The following is a 24,462-nucleotide window of genomic DNA, read 5'->3' as shown; positions in this document are numbered from 1 at the left end:
AGCAAGTGCTGGCCACACAAAAAGACGTGATCTGGTATCATCAAAACAGCAGTTGCTGGTTGGTCTCTCTGCTTCCCCTGGGGATAGAGAATAAAGATGGTGTGGGAAAACCATCCCTTGAAGTGGTGGTTTCTGCTGCATCAGAAATGCTTAATGTTTACCTCTTTGAGATCTCATAAAATTTTTATGGTTTCTTGAACAATTAATGACAAGGGTCCTGCAAACTTTTGAAAGCTCGTAGAGACCAGTGTTTGGCGTAAGAATGGATTGGAAGGTTTCATTTTCAAGATTCCATCTGCCAGTTAAAAAAAAATTGTGTAAAATGGCATTGTTAGCAACGAAGAGCTCAGAGGTATAACTCAGAGCTATGATGACGTCATTATGGATGTCCATAAGGTAATGCTTTTATCACTCGACGCTTAAGAGGCCATTGAAAATTAGGGTGGAACACTTGGTTGTGCCTGATGATACTTTGGATAGACATTTCAATTTGTCTGCGAGGGTTTTGTGACGTTGAGCCGTTGTTAGACTTCTAGGCGAACCTTCCCATGTTAAAGATATTCAATACTATTAACAACATTGCCAGTTATTTTTTTTTAGATATCAATGAGTGTTTGTCCATAAGGAAGATTTCATGTTTGTAGTACTCAGAGGTGACATTTTTGGATATAATTAATTCATTATTTTTTTTTTGAGATATTTGACTTCGTAATCTTTAGTATTATACTGTAGTGCCCCATAAACTTTGTGCAGTAGATATTATTGTTATTTATATCTCCCTAAACACAGTCTAATGATACCATGGCAATTATGTAAGTTGCAATACCCCATATTTCATCCGTGGACATTATATTTTTAAATGACTCCTAGTAAGACTCAAGGAATTACGTCTTATTAAGGCTGCCCTTTTAAAGTTTTGTTGTCCTAATTCTCGCGCACTTAAAATGGTGGGAGTGTAAAAGAGAAGTCATATGACGTAACTGGAAGCCAGAAAAGTTTCGAATGAAGAATTCCTTTTTAAGTCTGGACACCTCGCCTTCCTTTCCCAGGATCAATAGTGTCTCGATAGATCTGCCTGTCTTTGCAAGCGAGACGACATCCGGACGCGTTTGACTAGCGTCTGTGTTTGCCATGTCAAACTGTTGGATGGTGGAACAATGGGCAAAATTGATTATGATCTTAGACGGTTTGTGAAATTGATGGCTACGCCGTGGGAGCTATATGGCAGGTTTTGCATGAGCATTTGAACATTATTTAATTAATAATAATAATAATAATAAGAAGAAGAAGAAGAAGAAGAAGAATGCATGCGCCAGAAGGCTCCTAATTACAGTACTTGAACTTACCCTGTCCCATAATTTTATTTTCCTACTAATTTCATGTTCATGAATATCTTTATATTTTCATGATTTCCTTGAGAGTTATTTTTACATAATTATTTTGAAGTTTGTTTTACTAATTTCACAACTGAACATGCTGAAGCTAGCTCAGCCTTGTCCTTGCTTATTTGGTAGACATGAATGTTGAAATATTCGGAACCGTCAAGTAAAAGGATCGTGAAATCATTTCCTGCCCGAAAACGTTTCACCTTGTTTGCCGCTGTTGCATAGTTTACAATCAATAGCATGACGTGTTCGGTACAAGTATTAGTTTCTGAGACGGCAGTGACCGCTTGCCTTCACTTGACCAGTGGCTCCCGCCTGGGATTGATCCATGCCCTTTCGACACACCACTTGCTCTTGGCATGTCGGTAATTACGCATTACGACTCTCTGGCTGTGGTACTGGACTGGTCGCATCATTTCTTGACAGTTTTGTCAATTTGCGTCGGAATTCTTCCCCCATATTCGAGTGTGAGACATCGCCTAAAATTCAAGTGAAAGGTAATTAAATAACTAACGTAGTTTTTAAATCAGTATCAGTATTCCTCCTCGTATCCTAAGTGATTTAAATTTTAAGACTATATTTTATAGAATAGAGTCCCAGGTGCTTTTAACTTGGTCTCCACCGGAAGCAACGAGAGATTGTCGACTTCAGTTTTAATGATAATGGAGTTATCCAGCGCAATATACCCTGGCCTCCCACATCTCCGAGTGCATATTAGATGATGCTCCTTAGGGATGCTGCTGATTTAATGACGTACAGTTCGAGTCGCGACATCCATTCCAATAAACTTGCTAATTAAAGGGTGCCACCGACATCGAGAATTCCATGATTAAGATTATAAGACGCCAGAGGAAGAGAGAGAGAGAGAGAGAGAGAGAGAGAGAGAGAGAGAGAGAGAGAGAGAGAGAGAGGTTGAAGGGGCCGACGGAAGATGAGGAGCGGGTTTCTGGGTTTCTTTGGGAGACGGAACTCTAAGGAAATTGGGAAATGAATTTTTGGCCGCGCCCAAATGCCATTTCTGACGTCACAAGGTGCGGAGGTGATAAAAATGTGAGAGAGAGAGAGAGAGAGAGAGAGAGAGAGAGAGAGAGAGAGAGAGAGAGAGAGAGAGAGAGAGAGAGAGAGCCTTTGATGGAGAAGGCATGGTTCCTCTGAAGGTCAACCCAAATGTATTTCTTACATCGTCAGAAGCATTACGACTATTTTTGGAGATTCGGCCATGTATGTTGCGTCGAATCGCCTTAACCGGGCAACACCTGTACTTAGGTAATCTGTGAATACATCTGTGCTCCACATCTGGACAGGTGCTCATACCATGACTCATCCACACCCAGTCACCGCAAACACATGTGGTTAGGTAATCTTAGTGCCAGACTTGTCACCTATTGATTATTGGAAGTAATCCTAGTGTCTCGCCATGGACAGATTTTACCTGGTTATACCCCGTAACAGTTTCAGGTAAAGGTACAGGAGGATTCTCCGGCTTATGTTATCTGGTAACAGGGAGAGTCTTGTTATTTAGACACTTTGAGATAATAATAATAATAATAATAATAATAATAATAATAAATTCCTTAAATGTATATGCAGGGGGAGCATTTGTGCCCACTTTGTTTTGTTTTTATTGTTTTTTGTCCGCGCTGTTGCTTCCTTTTTTTTTCCCCTAGAATAATCCGCCGCTCTTCTCCGGTAATAGTGGTGATAGATACCATAGGTATTCATAAATCTACTTCCTTGCGACGTTCCGATGAAATGAAATTTCAGGAGAGGACACAAAGGACGAGGAAGTAGGAGCCACACCTTGTCCCTTGTGAAGGCGAACGACTACGGGCGGCCTGTCTTAGGGCACGTCTGCCTCCCGAGTTTCTGCGTTCTTGTGTGTGTGTGTGTGTGAGCGTATGTATGTGCGTACGTGCACGTGTGTGGATGCTTTTCATAATTACGAAGACTGCTCATGGCCTACGGCCAGCATACTCCACAAGGAACATCTTATTTCTCATAAGGGCTTGAGCTGCCATGAGGCCACCGTAAACTGTAATGAAAGTATTTTCCTCACATTCTTTAATGCTGTTCATGAATAAGGAGTTTTAATGGCATAAGACTCCTAAACGACATTAAAACTCTCTCTCTCTCTCTCTCTCTCTCTCTCTCTCTCTCTCTCTCTCTCTCTCTCTCTCTCTCTCTCTCTCTCTCTCGTGACTGGTGCTTAATTTTTTAAGAATTTTTCTGTTCAGCAAAAAGTGTTTGAGTTTTAGCTGAATGTGATTTTCCGTGATTTGTATAACCAACAAGGTAATTACGAATGCTCAGTAATTTACGACGTTTTTCATCTAATTAGTCTTTCATCCTGGTTGATCTAACAAAATTAAAAACATATATATAAGTGAGCTGTTTTAACATGTATGGAAAAAAATGAGGTGCATTGGAAGATGTTGAAAAGCAAATAGCTAATTATCTTTCCTCCTTTGAAGTGGCATCATCTAAAATATGTAGTTCCTCAAGAAAATGTTGCTTTTTATGTGCCTTTCAGTTCAAAAAATTTTTTTTTTTTATGAAAAGAGTTCTAATGTGAAGTCTGGATCTGAGACATGAGAAAGATCCACGAGGCAGAAAGGGGCAAGAAAGTATGAAAATCGTTTGCGTGTTTGTAAATATATATATATATATATATATATATATATATATATATATATATATATATATATATATATATATATATATATATATATATATATATATATATATATATATATATATATATATATATATATATATATATATATATATATATATGTTTTGTTTATTTTTAGACTTGGCGTTGGAGGAGCGTGCGAGTACACCAACAAGTGTCCTCAGTATTTAACCACATCCATCTCTGTTGTGGTGTTGCCTTGAGAGATATTCAGCTTGGCCAGAGCTCTTGGGACCCCAGATTTTGATCAGGGTGTTGTATGCTTATTCTTACACAACTGCTAGTGCCGCATTTGGAAATCGCCTCCCATACGCTTGGGATTATTCTTCTCTTAGAATGGAGCATTTTATTGAAACGTTTCGATGCAGTATTCTCTTTTAACTATGATTAAACTGGGGTCGTTATTTCTTATAATAAAGACGATTTCTCTGAGATTTTGATTGCTTAACTTTTGCTTATATCGGTGTTCTTGTTTTATATAGAGAAATAATTGTGAGTCGTAATGCAAGAGTAGTTTATATATATATATATATATATATATATATATATATATATATATATATATATATATATATACCTATATATATATATATATATATATATATATATATATATATATATATATATATATATATATATATACATATATATATATATATATATATAGAGGGGCTATTACTAAACACGGCGAAACAGTGATTCATCTACACTTTCGCCGTGTTTAGTACCTGCCCCTCGGGGATCAAATGTGATCAAATGCGCTTAGGGACATTTGATCCCCGAGTGGCTAGTACTAAACACGTCGAAACACATATGATCCCCGAGGGGCTAGTACTAAACATGGCGAAACAGTGTAGATGAATCATTGTTTCACCGTGTTTAGTACTAACCCCTCGGGGATCAAAAAATCATAAGTGAATTGGTGATTCAGTGAAATTCCTGGTTTCACAGTCTTACTGTAACACACACACACACACACACACACACACACACACATATATATATATATATATATATATATATATATATATATATATATATATATATATATATATATATATAATATATATATATATATATATATATATATATATATATATATATATATATATATATATATGAGAAAATATCCTTTAATATCCAATTCGCATATATCTTTGAAATAATATATTTTCATATATGTTATCCGAAGGGGAATTTTTTTACTTGATAATAAGTTCGTCTTCTCGTGGGCTCGAACCACGTAAGACAAGAACTCAGAACTGCAGTGACGCGCATTAAACTCAGTACATGGTTAACATGGTAGAGGTGGGTTGATATCGATTCTAATTACAAAAATACCTGAGTTCGACAGTGATTTCTAGGTGAGAGTCGGTATCAACTTATTATGAACCTCACTTGATGGCCGTGTGGTTTAATGCGCGTCACTGTAGTCCTGAGTTCTTATCGTCCGTGGTTCGAGCCCACGAGACGACGAACGTATTATCAAGTAACAAAATTCCCCTTCAGATAACATATCTGAAAATATATTATTTCCGAGGAAGAGCGAATTGGACATTAAAGGACATTTGTATCTTAATGCTTGTACAGCTATATGAATCAGTTTCTTCCGATGATATATTATATATATATATAATATATCCATAAATATAAATATATATATTATATATTGTATATATATACACTGTCTGGTATATATATGTATATATATATATAGATATATATATATATATATATATATATATATATATATATATATATATATATATATATATATATATATTGTTTATGCTTGCATATGTAAGTACGGCTGCTGATGCGTTAAGTTCTCTGTGCACATTTTAAAAACTGTGGCAGGTACACATATTCAAATGGCACGTAGCCTAATTGATTAGCAGTGAAGGTTGACATTTAATGGCAATCGCATGTACTGTTGCATCACATCCAGAAATTGACAAATATTGCTTTCATGATGATAATGGGTCCGAATGTCGATTCCAAGGTCATGTAGTGCTGTGTGGTACCAAAGGCACCAGTTTTTTTTATTATTAATTTATATATTTTAGGTATCAGTTTTATTACCGTTTCCTTAATTGATTTTTAAGGCTTTGGTTTAGGGAGGGGATCAGGTTTTGCTCCCTTTGTTCTATTCGGTTATTAATGCCGTAACTATTACAGGCCAAAATAACGGCGTGAAATTACAATATTGCATTTCATGTAACGGTCATGGTGGTATTTCTCTCTCTCTCTCTCTCTCTCTCTCTTTGTGCTTCATGCAAAAGGCACGTAAAATGTCAAAGGGCATCGGCTATGGAAGCCGAGGGATTAACGTCTAAATTTAGCTGCGTTAAAGTTGTGCGAGCGATGCTTGGCGTTTGGTGTTCTGGGGCAGCGATTGTTAGTGTTGGCAGTTGGTCAGTAGAACGTTTCCGTTGGTTCCGTTCTCTCTGCACTCTCTGATGGATGTGGGTCAGGAGACGTCAGTGGGAGAACTAATTTATAGTAAGTTATTTTTTAATACGGTAACAACTATACCCGTATTATTATTATTATTATTATTATTATTATTATTATTATTATTAACCAACATTCGCATGGTACAAGCCTAAAATTCCATCAACTTTCAAAGTAGACAAGGAGATAATATCAAAGGTACTATTATCCTTGCATCCTTTGGACTAGTTTGGTGATGGTTAAGAGAGGAAAAAACCAATCAAAATGTAAATACTGGTGTTTGCTTATCCCAGCCGTAAAGGGTATTTGTGATGCCGCGTCGGGATGCAACCGCTGTGTCTATCCGGGAAATCATTATTGATGTTATAAGGAAACAAATGGACGCAGAAGCTAAAGAGATTGTAAGTTGTTTTTGCGTTGTCATGTTTTCAGTGCCTTGTAAAGAAAAATAGCAGGTGAATATATTGTAATGATTGTTGCACTTTAATTTGTTTTGGTAAGAATTATTCATGGAATTGTGGAGAGAGAGAGAGAGAGAGAGAGAGAGAGAGAGAGAGAGAGAGAGAGAGAGAGAGAGAGAGAGAGAGTTGACTGTTTCCGAGAAGCAGTTCAAAAAGGAAGAGCTTTTGAAGCGAGCGTACGATCAAGGTCGGATTCTGTCGCCTGTGAAATTTTCCGTTATCCTCAACGCTGCTTGTCCACGCAAGGCGACAGTTGTCAATTAGTGAAGTATTTTGTATGCTTGTCTATTAATATATTTCATTCCGTCTTATCTTGATTCCCTTTTCCATATGGTAGGGCTTAAAGGCTGTTTTCGTCTTACTTTCGAAGCATTATACAGTTTGTACGTTTTGTGGAATGTCCTCCGTCTAGTTAGTCGATTATCATGACTTAGCAAGTACTGCATGACCTCAAGATTCTTTTCACAGCGACATCTCTCTTTTCTAATGATGTCAGTCAAGTTCCATGAAGTGAGTATGGTGTCGTAGATTCGTCTTTTTACATGTCTGTAATGAACTTATTATACTTTGGTTCCTCTTTGCATTTTAACGCCTTTGGATAATTGTATAACCGTTTAGACTTACTAAGAAATACACAGCTTCGAGTTATTTAAAGATTCAAACGGAATTATAGAATATTACTACAGAGAGAGAGAGAGAGAGAGAGAGAGAGAGAGAGAGAGAGAGAGAGAGAGAGAGAAGAGGCGTGTACTTCTTTTTAAGGGAATGTGGAATTTTCCATTGGCCGTCAACAGGTGCCTCGCCTGAGAGAGAAAGAGAGAGAGAGAGCGACTGTGTGTGTGTGTGTGTGTGTGTGTGTGTGTGTGTACAGGCGCTTGGGGCTCTCGCGGGACAACATTTTCGTTTCGTGTGTGTGTGTGTGTGTGTGTGTATGTGTATCTTTGTGAGAGCCGAACTATTGTAGAGACCACCACCACTGGTACTACAACGTAGAACATTTGACCTTGCAGTGTTTTGTAAGTTTTGCTCGAACGGTTGAGCTTATTTGTGCTTGTGAGCGTTCCAGCTCTCGCGTGTGCGCGCGCCCAGGCCTGTGCTAAAATTAAAATCGTTGTAGCTACCACCATCATTACTACAGCTACTACTACTATCACTACTACCACAATTTGTAATAATATTTGAATGTACTTTATGGTTCATTCAGCCATTGTATACATATATATACAGTATATGTATATATATTTTATATATACACGTATATAGTATGTATATATACATATATATGTATATGAATATGTATATGTATATATATATATATATATATATATATATATATATATATATATATATATATATAGAGAGAGAGAGAGAGAGAGAGAGAGAGAGAGAGAGAGAGAGAGAGAGAGAGCGAATCGGTTCTGGAACCTTCCGCAGCCGAGGCGTGGAGGGGCCCCTAGAGCGGGAGGAGGCGCTGGCGATTTCATCATAATCCTGAGCAGTTATACAAAGCTTCCAGAATGCTCGAATGAATCGATCCAGGCCGGTTGTCGGATCTTCCTAATGGTTTTATGTCAAGAGGAAAGCGTGATGTCATTTTCTTTGTGGCTGTGAATCCACTTTGTAATTTTCTTGACTCTTGTGTGCCAAAGGCGAGGAAGCTGATCTGAAGAGTTTATTATTGGCTGGGACTTTCTGTATTGCTTTCATTTGTTGATCGTCCTTTTTTTCGGAATTTGTTTGGCAGCATTCTGGTTTGGAGGTAGATTTTACGTGTATTTCAGCCTTCAATAACGATCAACATCATTCTGCATGCGCTCTCTCTCTCTCTCTCTCTCTCTCTCTCTCTCTCTCTCTCTCTCTCTCTCTCTCTCTTGGCACGCTGTTGGCCCAGCGTTCGACTCTCCGAGCGGCCAATGAAGAATTAGAGGAATTTATTTCTGGTGATAGAAATTAATTTCTCGTCATAATGTGGTTCGGTTCCCACAATAAACTGTAGGTCCCGTTGCTAGGTAACCAGTTGGTTCTTAGCCACGTAAAAATAAATCTAATCCTTCGGGCCAGCCCTAGGAGAGTTGTTAACCAGCTCAGTGGTCTGGTTAAACTAAGATATACTCTCTCTCTCAGAATGGTGAGCTACTTATGGAATTTTAGTTTTCTGAAAAGAAAACTATTGTGCCGGCTTTGTCTGTCCATCCGCACTTTTTTTCTGTCCGCACTTTTTATGTCCGCCCACAGATCTTAAAGACTACTGAGGTTAGAGGGCTGCAACGGCTGAGAGTTTTATGGGCCGCGGCTCATGCAGCATTATACCGAGACCACCGAAAGATAGATCTACTTTTGGTGGCCTTGAGTATACGCTGTACAGAAAACTCGATTGCTATGAAGAAACTTCGGCGCAATTTTTACTTTTTTTTTTTATTGAGTTTGCCTTATACCTAGAGCAGTTGCTTTGATATGAAGTAGAAAACTTTAAATAACTTATTGATTATTGTATTGTGTGTTCAGTTTATTACTGAATTGGTTTCTTTAATGAGCACCTGGTTACAGGGTCTGTAGTCTAGGTAGACACGGATACTGTAGTTAACGATCTGGTACAATCCGGAGAAGTTTACTGTGTATGGGAAACTACTCTGTGTTCTTCCGACTACATGGAAAATCTACTTTTAAGCCGGAGGTTTTTGCAGTCTCTCTCTCTCTCTCTCTCTCTCTCTCTCTCTCTCTCTCTCTCTCTCTCTCTCTCTCTCTCTCTCTCTCATCAGTTTCTCTTTACCGTTCACTGTCATTTTATTGTTCGTTGGTCAGTGGTGTTAATCTGTGGGACAGAATCTTATCGAAGGCCAGAAACAAAAAATAAAATAAAATAGCGTGTCTCAACTGGCTTTTGTAACGGGATATTCCAGGAAGCAATCTCGAATTGTTTTGTCACGTATTGTCTGATGAATTGGAAGCGCTATTTGCCTTCCGTAGTCTCCATTAGCCCTGTTTGGCAAGTTATGGCGAGCAGAAGTTGGTTACCCTCGGATTTCAGTAGAGCAACGTTGCGACGGACCTCGAGCAAAGATATGTCATTGTTTGAATACAGTTTGAAGTGTTACAGGTGAATGGACAAGTATCAGTAGATAATTCTGGACCCTTGATGGGCATTATGTCAGCAAGGTTCGTTCTCGTCGCCTTATGTAAATATACCTAATATCGAAATCGCTGTTTTATTTCGGCAGGAAGTAAGGCAGCTTGCTGTCTATTGTGTACGAGAAGGACAGTTGGATGTTTTTTGTCCCCTGCTGGACCAAATCTAATATAGTTATTAGTTGAGATATAGTTTTGATTCTTAATGTAAATGTATAAATAGTCAGGGATTTTTACAGTATGAAAGGATATTATAATGAAAAGACTATATAGAAATAAATCAATTTCGATTGTATTTAGATGTAACATTGCTGTATGAGAAGAAATAAGTGTTAGTGAAAAACATTATGAAAATATATCTCACGGGTCTATTATTTTGAATGGACTAAGAAACCACGGGGTATGGGATAGGCACCTGATGGTAGGAGACAAAAGTATCATGCAGAAGGTTCATTTTTTAGGTGGTTTGGGCCAGGTGTCAAGTAAATCCAGAAGGCGGGACGGGAAGAGAAGAGCGTCGCTCTAATGTTCCACGACCGTAAGCGGTTTTGAAAACTTATCCGTCCAGGGACACCTTGTCTGTTTCTCCGCGTTGATTCACACCGAGCTACTTCCATCCGAAGCTGAGTCACGTAGCTTGTTTTCTTAAGCCATAAGGAAACGAGCGTAGCTTGTAAGTTGACGATAATAAACACTGACGGGTCTTGAATTTCGTTCGACTGCACTGTTGGCGAGAGGTGGAGTTAAATATATTGTTTCTCTCTCTCTTCTGGGTTTTGCATATTTTCAATAATGGGTTTCCAAATGTCACTTCCTTACGGCAGTGTCGTAAGACCTTCATTATTATCACAACTTGGAATTTTTGGGAGGCTTCCTCGAATACAACCCCTTTTTTTCCCAAGACTTCCTGGACTTTGTCTTTACACTCGAATTGTGTTTAATATTACCGTTTCCTCACTTGAGCTGGAGTCTGCGATCAAATTTTATCCGTCATCCGTATACATGTATTATGTAGATATATAAGTATGTATGGGATAAACTTTTATTTTCGACTTCTCCAGAACTACTGGATCAATTTCGGCCAGACTAGATACAAGGCATCATTTGGTAAAGGGCATGCCACTTTGTTAAGATGTGAGCGCCAGGTCTTCCTCCAAGGGGAGATAATTAGGAAATAGTGAAAGTATGGTAGGGTAATTTAAAACCGATCTTCTCGAGAAATCACACAACAACTGTGTAGTGAGAGCTCCCTGTACTACCTAAGTTTGTTCTATCCACGACTTAAAGGCCCAGGATGGGTCTACGGTTAAGATTATGCATAGGAACATATAAGAAAAATCTGCATCTTATACTTACAATTGCAGGAGGGAGGCCCTAGTTGATTACTGTGGTCTATGGATCTCCAGTAGTTGTTCTATTATTTACACTTCTTCGATCTGCTGTATTGGATTTATTGCAGTAAGTCTTCCTGAAGATAGTAAATTCATAAGTAAAAAAAAGACCGAGAAACTTGGCCTGAAATTCAGTAGTTTTCCCAGTACTGTGAACTGCTGATGACTTTTTTTTAGTGACAGTAAAACGACCAAATCAGTCTGTCTTTCTGTTGGATAGTGAGAGTCTCAACTTTGTTTTAACAGTGACTGCATTCCAAGTTGTGTTGTAATGGATATCTGCAGGGTGTAGCTGCCCGGCACGTAAGAGGAGACACTGGCGCCCTTACGTTCTCCACATGGCTTTGTTTATTATTGTCAATTGTTGCTGCGTTTACGCTCAAGTTTGGCTGGATTCGTGTCAACATTTTTTGGAAGGTGGGTTGCCTTGTGATCGACTAGGCCATTAGCTGTAAGTGGTGTAACTCTTTCAGTATGTATTTAGCATATACATACCGGTGGATTTCATTGGAGATTGGGAAAAAGGGTCTCAAACAAATGAGTGTGTAACGGCGTATTGAGGAGAAACGGAGAGTTGGAAATGGCGAATCCACGATACAGTGGTGGTCATCCGGGCTCGATTGTGTTGCGGAAATCACGTTTTTTTTTTTTTTTTTTTTTTTTTTTTTTTTTTTTTTTTTCTCACGAGAAGGAAAGAGCCTCTCTCTCTCTCTCTCTCTCTCTCTCTCTCTCTCTCTCTCTCTCTCTCTCTCTCTCTCTCTCTCTCTCTCTCTCTGAACGCTTCCGTAACAAGGAAGTTTATATAAGAGCCACGCAACACTTGCAATTAAATTGAAAGGTTACGGAGACATTAGTGTGTAGCTTATCTTTGTAACTTTATACTAAATTACATTTCCTCATTAGACAGTCAGATTAAGTTTAATCTTGTTTTAAAAGCTCTAAAACTGTTTGCATGATGTATACTATAGATAATTTATTCAGTTGAATAGAATAAATTTATAAAATGTATGAAGTATGATCGTTCCAATTTTTCGGGCCACTTGATGTTGGTGTTCTGTGCATCGCCTCTTCGCATCCCCCAAATGTGTGAAAATAAGTAAACAAAGAAAGATCGAAGTGAAGGTTTCTCCAATTCATTCTCCATTTGTTTCGTCCTCTCTCCCCTTTGTTCTGCTTTCTTCCTCTTGTTTGGTTACCTTCTTCTGCCTCTTGACCTTTTGAGCTTAGAGGCCATCTTGGATCTTTCAAGAGCCTGGCCTGTGTAGGGACAGGGTGTCACAGCTGTCTCTGAATAGGAGTGTCAGGAAGAACAACTATTTTATTATCATTTTTATTAGCGAAAGGGACCATTAACTTGTTAAGCAAGTTTCCCAAAGAGGAAAGTGAAGAATATTAAAGGAAATAATAATGAATATTTTCTAGTGCTGCAGTTGTCAACATATTTTTTTTATAGAAAACTTCAGAACGAGAAGATAGTCGGTGTTTACAATTTCTGGTGAAAACTTCACCATTTTTTTTTTCTCTCTCTTATTTTCTCATTCGTCTGGGCTCGACAATACTGACTTGGACTGAAGGTAGACGATATCATTGCAGCTGCGCACTTTCTTTTAAATCTTTGGATTCTCTCTCTCTCTCTCTCTCTCTCTCTCTCTCTCTCTCTCTCTCTCTCTCTCTCTCTGAAACCAATAAACAGTCATTAAAACGAGCGTTTGACTTTTCTCGAATTGTTTTTTGTATTGTTTATTGTTTTCATCTCTTGGTTATTTTAAGCCAAGGAGACGTTTGCCCAAACGCATTATCTTGTCCAGTTATATACAATTTTTGAAAATCAATTTCTTTAGTCATTCCTGAACATGCAAGGATGTATGGGTGATGAGAGGAGTGGTTGTGGTTGCTAAAGTGTTACACAATAAATCTTGAATCTTTTTAGGCCTCACTATGACCCATGGCTAAGCCATCTTAAAAAGTTTCTGAGTCTTGCACAAAGCAGGGGCGTTTATCTTACCTTCACTCTCCTTTTATTCGGGCTTGGGAGCGGTATCAGTATGTGTAAACTGTCACTGAAGAGATATTGTGGCTGCCAAAGCGCCTTTATACCAGGATGTGAAGACGGCACGCATTCTGGTTCGGCGGTTCGAGTTGCATCTCGTGAGGGAGAAATTTATTTCGGGGTTGGAGAGGGCCCACCGAAAATACCAGGAATAATTCAGGTGTCCTAGACTGCTTTCTGGGAAAAAGGCTTTTCTCGACAAATCGCGATAGTTGGGGAGAAAAACGTGATGTTTTTGGTGTTTCTGAGAGAGAGAGAGAGAGAGAGAGAGAGAGAGAGAGAGAGAGATGTTTGTGTATGGGCCGCGTTTATCAATTCTTGTAATTCAGAATTTTAGAGTTGTGTATTTGGAATAAATCTTATGGTTAAGTTGTTGAGTATTTCTGGAGCAGTTCTTTTGGGTCAAGTGGAGATGCGTGAGTCATCATCATCATAATAATGCTTATTTTTTTATGTTGTGTTTTTATTCTTGTTAGTCATGAAGACTGCCTTTGATAAGTTTGCGTAAGGAATGAAGGTTGCTTCGATTTTATTGACATGCTACCTACAAATATCATGGGTAAGTATATACTGTTTACGTCGTGCCAACCTTCCTTGGAGTAGGTTCAGACAGTAGTGAAGGGTTGCCTCACTACCATGAGGCAGCACCGTAATTTTTGTTTCGCAATCGTTTGTAAATTGCACACACACACAAACTGAATATATCTTGCCAGATTCACGTGAGTTTCAAGGCTAGGCGGAGAACATTCATACGTCGTTTACTGTATCATTACCAGATAAGATATATATATATATATATATATATATATATATATATATATATATATATATATATTTATAAATATATATATATATATATATATATATATATATATATATATATATATATATATATATATATATATATATATATATATATATATATATATATACATACACACACACACAGATTATATACCTGCCAGATTTATGTGATTCCCAATGCTAGGCAAAGCACATTCCTACGTCGTTTACTGTATCATTACCGGACATGTGGATGTGATCGGGTGAAAATACCAAGAAACTGTCAAAGGAAAGATAACGAACAAGCATGAACTTGCTGAAGCCAAGTATTGATTTGGTTCTATCGTGCTCAGGCCTCGAATGTATCAACACGCGATGCTCTTACACAACTTGATGGGACTTGGTACGCTGCTGACCCTTTTAGGACCTTGCTGCAAAGTATGGATACTTTGCTACGCTTCACAATCACACATGCAGCCTCCAATTTATGTTCGCTCACTTATTATTATCATGGCTTCTTAGGCCTCATGTGACCCATTCATTCTGATACTTGACTCCTAAGTTGAAGTTTAAACATAGATTAAAGGTAAGAGTGCCTCTATAGGTCGTCACAGGGCGACGTCCTGGCGATCGACTACGTAAAGAACATGTTTATAATGGGTCTCAAATTGCCTTTTCTGCCTTTGTAGAACTGTGTGCAAACAATAGAGATGGTGATAATAATAATAAAAGTATCTCCATTTTTTTTTTCATTCTGATCTCTTAGTCGCTTCGAGTTCTTGAGAGGCCATCTTGACAGTTGTTGATTCTTTTTCTAAACACACACTTCTTCCAAGGCCAGACGAACTAGACGTTAAGACATGTAGGCGTTTTACCTTTCGCAGTTTTGCTCTTTTTATTTATAACTCTTTGTATCTACATTGTGTAGATCGCTGTCTGGTGGAAAGTACACATAGGCCTATACCTCTTTGCCCTTCTTTAATCACACAGTAAATACGATGTAAATCGTCAGCAGTTTCTGGAATGCTATTCACATTCCTTTCTTCGCTTGCTCTCACTGTTCATCTGAAAATCTGCTAAATTTGTTTCCCGAAATGCTGAATTTATCCTTTTCCTAAAACCTGGCTGAAAGAAATTTATCCCACCCTTTTTGCTTTCATTATGTGATTTAAATGGGATGACCGCTTGCCAGTGGAAAGTAATTTACATTTGTAAGCCTGCGGATTAAAAGCTTCCACAGAAGCAGAGAGATACTCTGATATTTTTACTTCTTGCTGTATCTTTTGCTATGAAAATAACAGTGGCGGAAATGTTTATCTTGTATAACTTAGAGACTTCGTCATGTTCCAGCTCCCTTAATGAAAATTAATATAAACAGTTTCTTCTAAGTTTTTTCCAAAAACCAGATTGATCGATTACTTCACGAGGTTATGTAATGTAGCCATAAAAACAAACCTTTATATCCTCTCCACACAAGCTTTGAACAACCACACCTCACTGAAGCTGCTATAGTGCTCTCTCTCTCTCTCTCTCTCTCTCTCTCTCTCTCGTTTGATCTTGTCGAGGCCTGTTGCAGGAGTGGGCGCTCCCAATTTCGTAGCGCCAGTAGACGTTAATACCGAACTGATAGGGGATCAGTGTGGGCGAAGCAGAATTGTGTCGACTTCTATATATTTTGTCAAATGTTTAGTTTTTATTTCCGCTACTTCAGGTTGCGGATATTCAACGATGTTGGAGGGCTAAGGGAAGTTTATTATGAAATTAGTAATTTTACCACTTAAGCATAAGTGAACTATAAAATGGCTATGGAACGCTGGATGGTGTAAGATGAGAAATTATCTTATACGTATTGACTGTATGAAAACTGGATGAAACTATTTATCAGAATATGCTTGGGAATAGTTATAGAATATGTCTGAATATACTTGACGTGTGCAATGTGCAATTATGTGATTTGTGCTTAAATCAGTTGGGCAAACTCATCGTTATTATAGAATGGAATTAAACTCGAATTAATGCCTTAAATAATGAAATAACTCATTTTCAAATAACTTTACCACCAGTTTACAGTTGATTTTTTTGAGATTTACTATTACTTGTGCGTCATTTACGTCGTAAATACCATTTCTGGTATTGTGAGCATTTTCCGACACGTGCGAGAAAATTGATATATATATATATATATATATATATATATATATATATATATATATATATATATATATATATATATATATATATATATATATATATATATATATATATATATATTATAAATTATGTGTGTGTGTGTGTGTGTATGTGTGTGTGTGTGTGTGTGTATGTGTGTATAATATAAATTATATATATATAATATATATATAAATATGTGTATATCTATTTATATACATATGCGTTGAGATGCCGTTGTATCGAAAAGTTGGAAGATCGGGCAATTGGTTGAATGTCACTGTCGTGAAGAAAGACTTGAAACGTACACTTCAGTACAAGATCTTGCGGAAAAAGGTGCAAGCAGGCATTCCTGAAAAAGCTCTTAGGCGAACACAGAATTATCGTCATAGAAGCCGTGGGACTCTCAGTTACTACCACAACGACTGCATGCTTGACTCAGCAGCAGTTAGATTAGGAACAATTTGTCTTGTTTTTCCATGCAAGCAAAAACTACTTTTTAAATATTTTTCTCCAGGGGAAGGAAAGACGAAAAATCTGTTATTTTTGATGTATAACATTATGTATAATATTATATATATATATATATCTTATATATATATATATATATATATATATATATATATATATATATATATATATATATATATATATATATATATATATATATATATTATATTTGGTACAGTATAGATGCATTCTGTTTTTTCTTGTCTAGTGTTTGTTCTGTTATTTTTAATTTTTTTGTGGCACTGAAAGAGATGATGTTAATCCAGTCTGTAAATCTCGAAGGCATTAGCATCCTCCTACCTGTATTATTATTATTATTATTATTATTATTATTATTATTATTATTATTATTATTATTATGAATTGACGATCTTGAAACCCACTCGTTGTTTTTGGATAAAACTTTTGCTGTGCTTGGATCATGTTGCCTGTGATGAACAGAATGTAATGTGGAGTGGAAGAATCATGCCGTGCCCTCACCCCCTTCAGGTTGACTGAAGTAGGGAATGGAAGCAGCCCCAACAACGGCAACGGCAGGAGCGGCAAAGCCCTCGGAAAGAGTAACCTTTATGGCGGCAGCAGTGCTTGGACGTCGCCCTCCACCATACCCGGTGGGGGCGCGGCCGACAAGCCACGGGTGACCTCTCTGCCACTTGACCTAGCATCCCCGGTGACCCCTGACCCCGCAGCGCCAGTCACACGCGCCCCAGAGCCTCGGGACCCGGCTGATGTCTTGGGTTCTCCCACTTCCGGCGTCAACAGCGATTCCGCAACGGACGCCGCGAACAGAAACGGGGAACAGGATGCCCGGCGGACCCCCGAAAAAGATTCCATATTGACGGCGTCGCACCTTCCGCCCTCGGTGCCTCACTCTGCCCACCGCAAACGCAAAGAACACGCCGACGGCAAGGAAGGGGGCGAACATGATCCCAAAGTCATCAGGTATACACGGTTTGCATCTCTAGGTGAAAGTCTGCCATTCCACGCGAAAGGTTTTCTCCCTTGCAATGTGTCTTCTCGCTTATTCACCCTCCTTACCTCAGAAGAAGCTGTCTTTCGCAAATAAAGACTTTTTTTTTTCTCTCAAAGAGCACCAAGGGGCTTCAAAGTCTTGCCCCAAGATATTTGGAGGAATAAATGAAAACCTTTCGCGCTCATTCCCATGCGGCTTCGTTGAGTAGTGCTTCCATGGAAGATGTTTGACATTTCATGAAATGCTCGGGGAAACAACAAAAGCCGTAGTCAATAGGCTGCAACCATGCATGCCATGTTAGTCTATTTTCCATTTACTATGTATACCTTCTGCAAAGCACGGAGCACGAATTTATTATTATGCCTGATTGTTCATGACCTTTTGTATATACTTGTTTATTGCCATTTGATATTTTATGAAAGGGCATTTATTACTAATGTAAAGGTGTCTTTTAGCTAATTATCGTTGATTTTTATCCATCTGTCTTCTAAGAACAATTTTGAAATTGGACGTATTGCCTGTCCAGCGTTTTACTCTGGGCGGGTTTGTTGAAGCGCCTGGGCCCTCTGGTTGTGCTGACAATTTCCTCTCTCCCTTTAAATGGAAACTAAATGTTTCTCCTAAAACAGAACGCTAAATAATTTTTATGAATTTTAAATTTATCCTTTTGCATGTTTTTGTTGCGCTAAATATTGCATGCAACCTAAGCTTTAAAAGTTCTTTAGTAGAAGTAGAGGAATGGGAAGAGAATTTCGTTTCATGTGATTTATTGAAAGTGTGTGTAATGTAATGGGTGAATAAATTCCTCTTTTAAATGAAAACTTTTAAAAGCCATTAAATGATTGATTGGTTGTTGCCTGCCATGTGATTTTATGGTTTGAAATTCGTTATTCGCAGTAAGTTCATATATGTGTTTCTATTGTGGGTCGGTAAAAAAAATGTTGTTGTTCAGTGTCAGTGAAAGAATGTTGAATATCCATCGTTAGCATAACAATGTTACACTACTGATATTTTTTATCTTTTTGGCGTTGAAATATCTTCGTAGAATTTTCTCAAAATTGTACTCTGTTAAAAATTTCGTCTTTCATACTGATGTTAGACTATCATGACGATTACTGTTCATCGTCGAAAAATGTTTCTTTAACTCTTCACATCAGAATTAAAGACTCTCTCAAACCATTTCCTTTATTTCATTTTTCATGTTTCGTGTTTTCTGTTCCTCCTTTGTTGAAAATTCTCGCCTCAGTGACATTGGTGCAAGGATTCCTCCACCAGCATCTGTGGGGTTTCGTTTTCAGAATATGTTTATACTTGTTTTGCTTTCTTTCCAAGAGACCGTGTAGTTAGCGTCAAGACACGTAGCTACTCTAATACTATGTGTTTAGTTTGTAAACATATAGAGCTTATGTACAATATATATATATATATATATATATATATATATATATATATATATATATATATATATATATATATATATATATATATATATATATATATATTTTATACATACAGTATTAGAGTAGCTTATATTATATACATATATATATACATATATATTATATACATATATATATACATATATATATATATATATATATATATATATATATATATATATATATATATATATATATATATATATATATATATATACACATACATATATACACACATATACTGTAGTATTAGAGTAGCTTGCGAGAGACTCGAGATGGATACCTGGCCTGGAAAGCGATTCAGAGCAATTTTCTGTAAAATCCATCTTGCCTCTGTTGACTTAAGATTTGAATTTTGTATCTGGTGGTTACTCGACCTTGGTCGGTCCCAGCGAGCAACTTCAACCCCGGAGACATTTTACGGGGAAACTGCGTTTATTCCACCTTTCCGAGCACCAGTTTTTTTCTCCTTTTTCCTGTTAATTTTTTTTTTTATGTTGATGGCTTTGCATTATTTCTGTGGTCTTATGCATTTCAATGAATTTGCTTATGCATTTATTGGTACTGTTTTAGTGTATATGTGTAGACATGTATTTTTATATGATCAGTTTTGTTCCATGCATTTTTGTATATTTATGAAAAACGGTATAATATCCTGAAGTGTTTTTAATGACTGTTTCGAAACAGCGGTTTCCATCATCAGTTGAAGATGGAATAGGTAAGGTCCACGTGTAAAATTTATCACAGAATACATCTGTCTTAGCTTATTAGTTATATATGATAATCAAAGCATAAAATTAGTTATGAAAGTGAAAATACACTGGGTAATGAAAAAATTTTCTTAAGATATTGGGTTTATGAAGTATATATTCTTTTTATGTTTTTCCCAGAATATTGATTTCATTCGACTATTCAGTCACTTCCTTGAAATCACACCCGTTATCTTCAGTCGTGCTGAAAAAGACTCAGTTTTTCCTTAGCTTAATTGTAGACTGATGATGGAAGGAGTGTCGTTTCGAAAAACCAAGGAAGGTTGTGTATATTAATACTGTGGACACATTTTCTTGGTATATATATATATATATATATATATATATATATATATATATATATATATATATATAGCATTTACTTTATTATTACTATTATACATCCGTGAATGTGTTATCATTGTATGCGAGCACGTTTGTTTGTATTATTGTAAATATTAGAGCATAAAATATTTAGTACTGTGTTAGCCCAAAAAAGGTGTTTTGCATCCTGTTTTGGTGAAGAATGTGCATATATTCAGAAGTGTTTACCGGGCCTTTGAGAAGTTAATGAATTTTTATTTGTTTGTTTTAATCTCTGTAATGCAGTTTTTAAATGTAGATATTCAGTGGTTGAATGTATATTTATTTTTTTGAACATTAGCTTGCCTTAATTCAGGTAATTACATGGCTTTTAACGCCTTTCATGAGGGTATACAAATTTTGAGACATTCACGATTTTAATGCAATGTTTTGTTTCCATTTCTCAGGTCTACAAAAGAGGTGGTTGGAGATTTGGATAGTATTCGACCCAAGATGCCTGCTTATAACAAGGTTAGTTTCTCTCTCTCTCTCTCTCTCTCTCTCTCTCTCTCTCTCTCTCTCTCTCTCTCTCTCTCTCTCTCTCACTTGAGTGAAGCTCTTTTCTTAGTGGCCCTTCGAAGATAGTACATTACTTTTATTTTTTTTTAAGCCTGTAGACGTAAAATCCCATTTCTATCTTGATTACCTGACTTAGTCACTGTTTCGTTCCTTATAGTGACAAGCTGTGGAATTTTCTTCTTGCTTCGGTTTTTTGAATTTCATGGTTAAGCTTCAGCTGTTCCCTTCCTTTGTCTTGTTTTCTTCTTTATTGAAGCAAGAAAAGGGCACTAGATTACCCGTCCTGTTGGTTTTTTTACTCTTGATCTTTCTGATTCGAAAAGAAAGCGATTCTCGGCATAAAGCAAAACAGAGTCAAGTTTAGAGAGTTTGGGAGGCGAAAGACAGACGGCAGTCTTTAGACTCTTGGGAGAGAGGAGTGCTTAGATTTCTAGCTTGGCCGAGGATTAGGAAGTCTTTCAAGTAATATGAGTCAACAGAAGTGGCATTTTGTATGTTTCAACCTATATTATAGGCATATATATATGTGTGTGTGTGTGTGTATACATTGTGTGCATAGATTGATTAAAACATAATCTTTCAGTTTGTAAATGCCATGATACCAAGTCATGTCGATAAATTCTCTGTAAAAATTTATTCTCTTCCTGCTCTGTCAAATATTTATTATACCCCTTTGAATCCACTCAGATTTATTCTCTTCCTGCTCTGTCAAATATTTATTATACCCCTTTGAATCCACTCTTATCTTTTACGTCATATCGTTCATGTCATGGGACGCATGAAAGAAAAAATGAGTAGGTGGTAACCTGTCTCGTAGCAGAAATATCTAGTTTAAGGACATTTCCTCTGTTATTATTAGCTTGTAACGTTTTGTTCTTGTTCTTGTCGAATCCCTCTTCAAACGGAAATGGCGCAATCAGGGAAATGCTCAAATGTTGCATATTTTAGATGATGCAACCTGAGGGGCAGTAGCGTCCAAGTAGGTAATATTTTTAAGGTAAAGAAAACCCGCTTATCCTGTCGTTTCGGTGAATAGCACTTAGTTTTCAGGGAGTCGTATAAACTAAATTTAGGTTTCTAGGTAAGGAATTATTGAATACCCAGAGAAGCGAGACTAGCGGAAAGCCCCAGGACAAGAAACTCCATATACGGTGTGTTGTAGAGAAATGACAAAGCAAATCCTCGCTTGTGAAGGTGGACAGTAAAGGGTGGCATTATCGGGCGGTAGAAATCGTCTGACAGAAGTACTTTGAATCCAGGCAGTGCTGAGATCGCTCTTACTTTGTTGAAATTTATGGGGATGTGGTTGTAAGTCATTCTCACATCTGTTTTTGTATCTTTCTACGTCGCTTGCCCCCTTTTTTCCCACATGTGAACATTCTTTTGCGGGGAAACTCGACCACTAATTATATTTTCTTGAGCTTTTAAATGATCGTGTTCGTTTTCTTATGATGATACGTTAGAAGACTGTTAGTTACTAATTGAAAGTGCTCGAACTGATTATCACCCTTTTTTGGTGTTGAAGTTAATTGGAAAATAGTTCGATATGCCACTGAAATAGAGTTGTAAATTGGAGTAGATTGAACGGAAACGCGTGATTGGACAGAGATAGACAAGCAGAGTCGATAGGTAAGAAGAATCTAAACGAGGAAATAAGAGAAGAGAATTTAAACATGGCTGGATTATTATATTGCAAACAATTTTCCTTCATAATAAGGCGTCTCACAAACTTGCAAAAAAAAAAAAAAAAACTAGAGCAAACGGCGACCTCGATGTCACGAGTAGATGACAGGGAGTAATGCATATCATTTTATGCTGCCTCTCGCACGTTTCAAGCTTGAATTATTTTCTACTTCCAACTTTTGTGCCAACTTGATAGATAAAAGTGGGATGGTAAATAGCAGCCGACCTACCATTTGGTGACATTTACAGCTGAAACAGGATGTACCGTTTCATGTTCAATTCTGAATATGTTAACATTATCATAAAACGGTATATACTGTATATATATGTATGTATGTATATATATATATATATATATATATATTATATATATATATATATATATATTTATATATATATATATATATATATATATATACATATATATATATATATATATATATATATATATATATATATATATATATATATATATATGCCATCGTAAATTCTGTACACTTACTCTGAGCATGACTTACCAATTCTACCATTGTATTTAAAGTAAAAGCCTTATAAATAGGTACGATTCACAACACATTATATAAGAAATAAATAAATATTTATACACACATATATATATATATATAATATATGTGTGTATTTATTTATTTATTTATTTCTTATGTAATGTGTTGTGAATCGTACCTATTTATAAGGCTTTTACTTTAAATACAATGGTAGAATTGGTAAGTCATGCTCAGAGTAAGTGTACAGAATTTACAATGGCATTAATCTATGATGACTAATGGTATTTGACGTATGTGCCATCATTTCTTGCATATTTAAAACCGGGAGGAGTCAGCTCTCGTAAGCAGGTAGTACACAAGGGTTACTTGTAAAAGGTATTCGGAAACCCTTTCACCTTGCTGACGTGTGAGCACTTGACCAAAATAGCCCCAAAGCTCTCCTTCCAACTTACGGAACTGGTATTCTAGGTATCAGTCTTCTACTGTTTTTGTTTCGTGCTCTTTGTAAATAGTCTTGCAGTTTTCGGTTTTCATTGCCAAAACGCGCGGTTAGAGTAGTACATGTCACCAAATATACATATATAAAAAACTACTGAAATTCTAAACCTTTCTGCGCACTCATGATTGACAAGTATAGCAGTGTGAAGCCCAATAGTTTTGTATGTAGGTTCTTGGAGTGGCAGTTTATTTTGGTGGGTGAATAATGCCAATAGCAAGTGGGTGCTATCTGTTTTTCTGGTGCTACCCTAAATGGAATTTTATTCAAACCTGACTCTTAGGGAATGACGTACAGTCTGAATGCCATGCAACATAGCTTGTTTTTTTTTTATATATTTCTGAATCCCACTTATTTTAGGGCACCTAAATCCAAATAGGTTGTAGTTCATGTTCATTGTTTTTTTTTTTTTCTAAATTTGTCTTCCAGCCCCAGCAAGTGATGTGCAGTACTCAAACCCAATCACAGACCTCTACTATATTTAGAGCGGAATTGTATAAGAGGCTCCCTTGACGTATGGCGGATGTTCTGTCAAAAAGCAAGGTGTAGAAGACTTATGACTGAATGTCGGAAAGCAGTTTAAACTCTTACCCTTCAGTATTGTTTAGGAAAGGTAAACAGTGTCAGTAAACAAATAGTTTTAATTTTCTGCCGTCATTGTTACTCGAAGAAATCAGTTGAATTGGATTTCTGATAAGTAGGAGGTAGAAAGG

At 36.9% G+C, this 24,462-nt stretch overlaps 1 protein-coding gene across 8 annotated transcripts in view; it reads left to right on the top strand.

Annotated features, from left to right (window-relative positions):
- Positions 1 to 24,462, top strand: part of LOC136845342 (protein FAM13A) — a 363,685-nt gene that overhangs the window by 321,220 nt on the left and 18,003 nt on the right. For 5 of the 8 annotated variants that reach the window (XM_067115583.1, XM_067115581.1, XM_067115582.1 and 2 more), the window contains exon 10: positions 20,953 to 21,016. In XM_067115583.1, the coding sequence (XP_066971684.1) occupies positions 20,953 to 21,016 (64 nt within the window). Of the gene's footprint in view, positions 1 to 17,510; positions 17,964 to 20,952; positions 21,017 to 24,462 lie in introns of all 8 variants that reach the window. The other 3 variants (XM_067115578.1, XM_067115575.1, XM_067115576.1) reach the window with 1 other exon arrangement.

Source organism: Macrobrachium rosenbergii, chromosome 13, assembly GCF_040412425.1.
Source record: "Macrobrachium rosenbergii isolate ZJJX-2024 chromosome 13, ASM4041242v1, whole genome shotgun sequence".
Taxonomy (NCBI): Eukaryota; Metazoa; Arthropoda; class Malacostraca; order Decapoda; family Palaemonidae; genus Macrobrachium; species Macrobrachium rosenbergii.
Note: the sequence above shows the minus strand (reverse complement) of the source record. Positions and strands in the feature narration are given on the sequence as shown.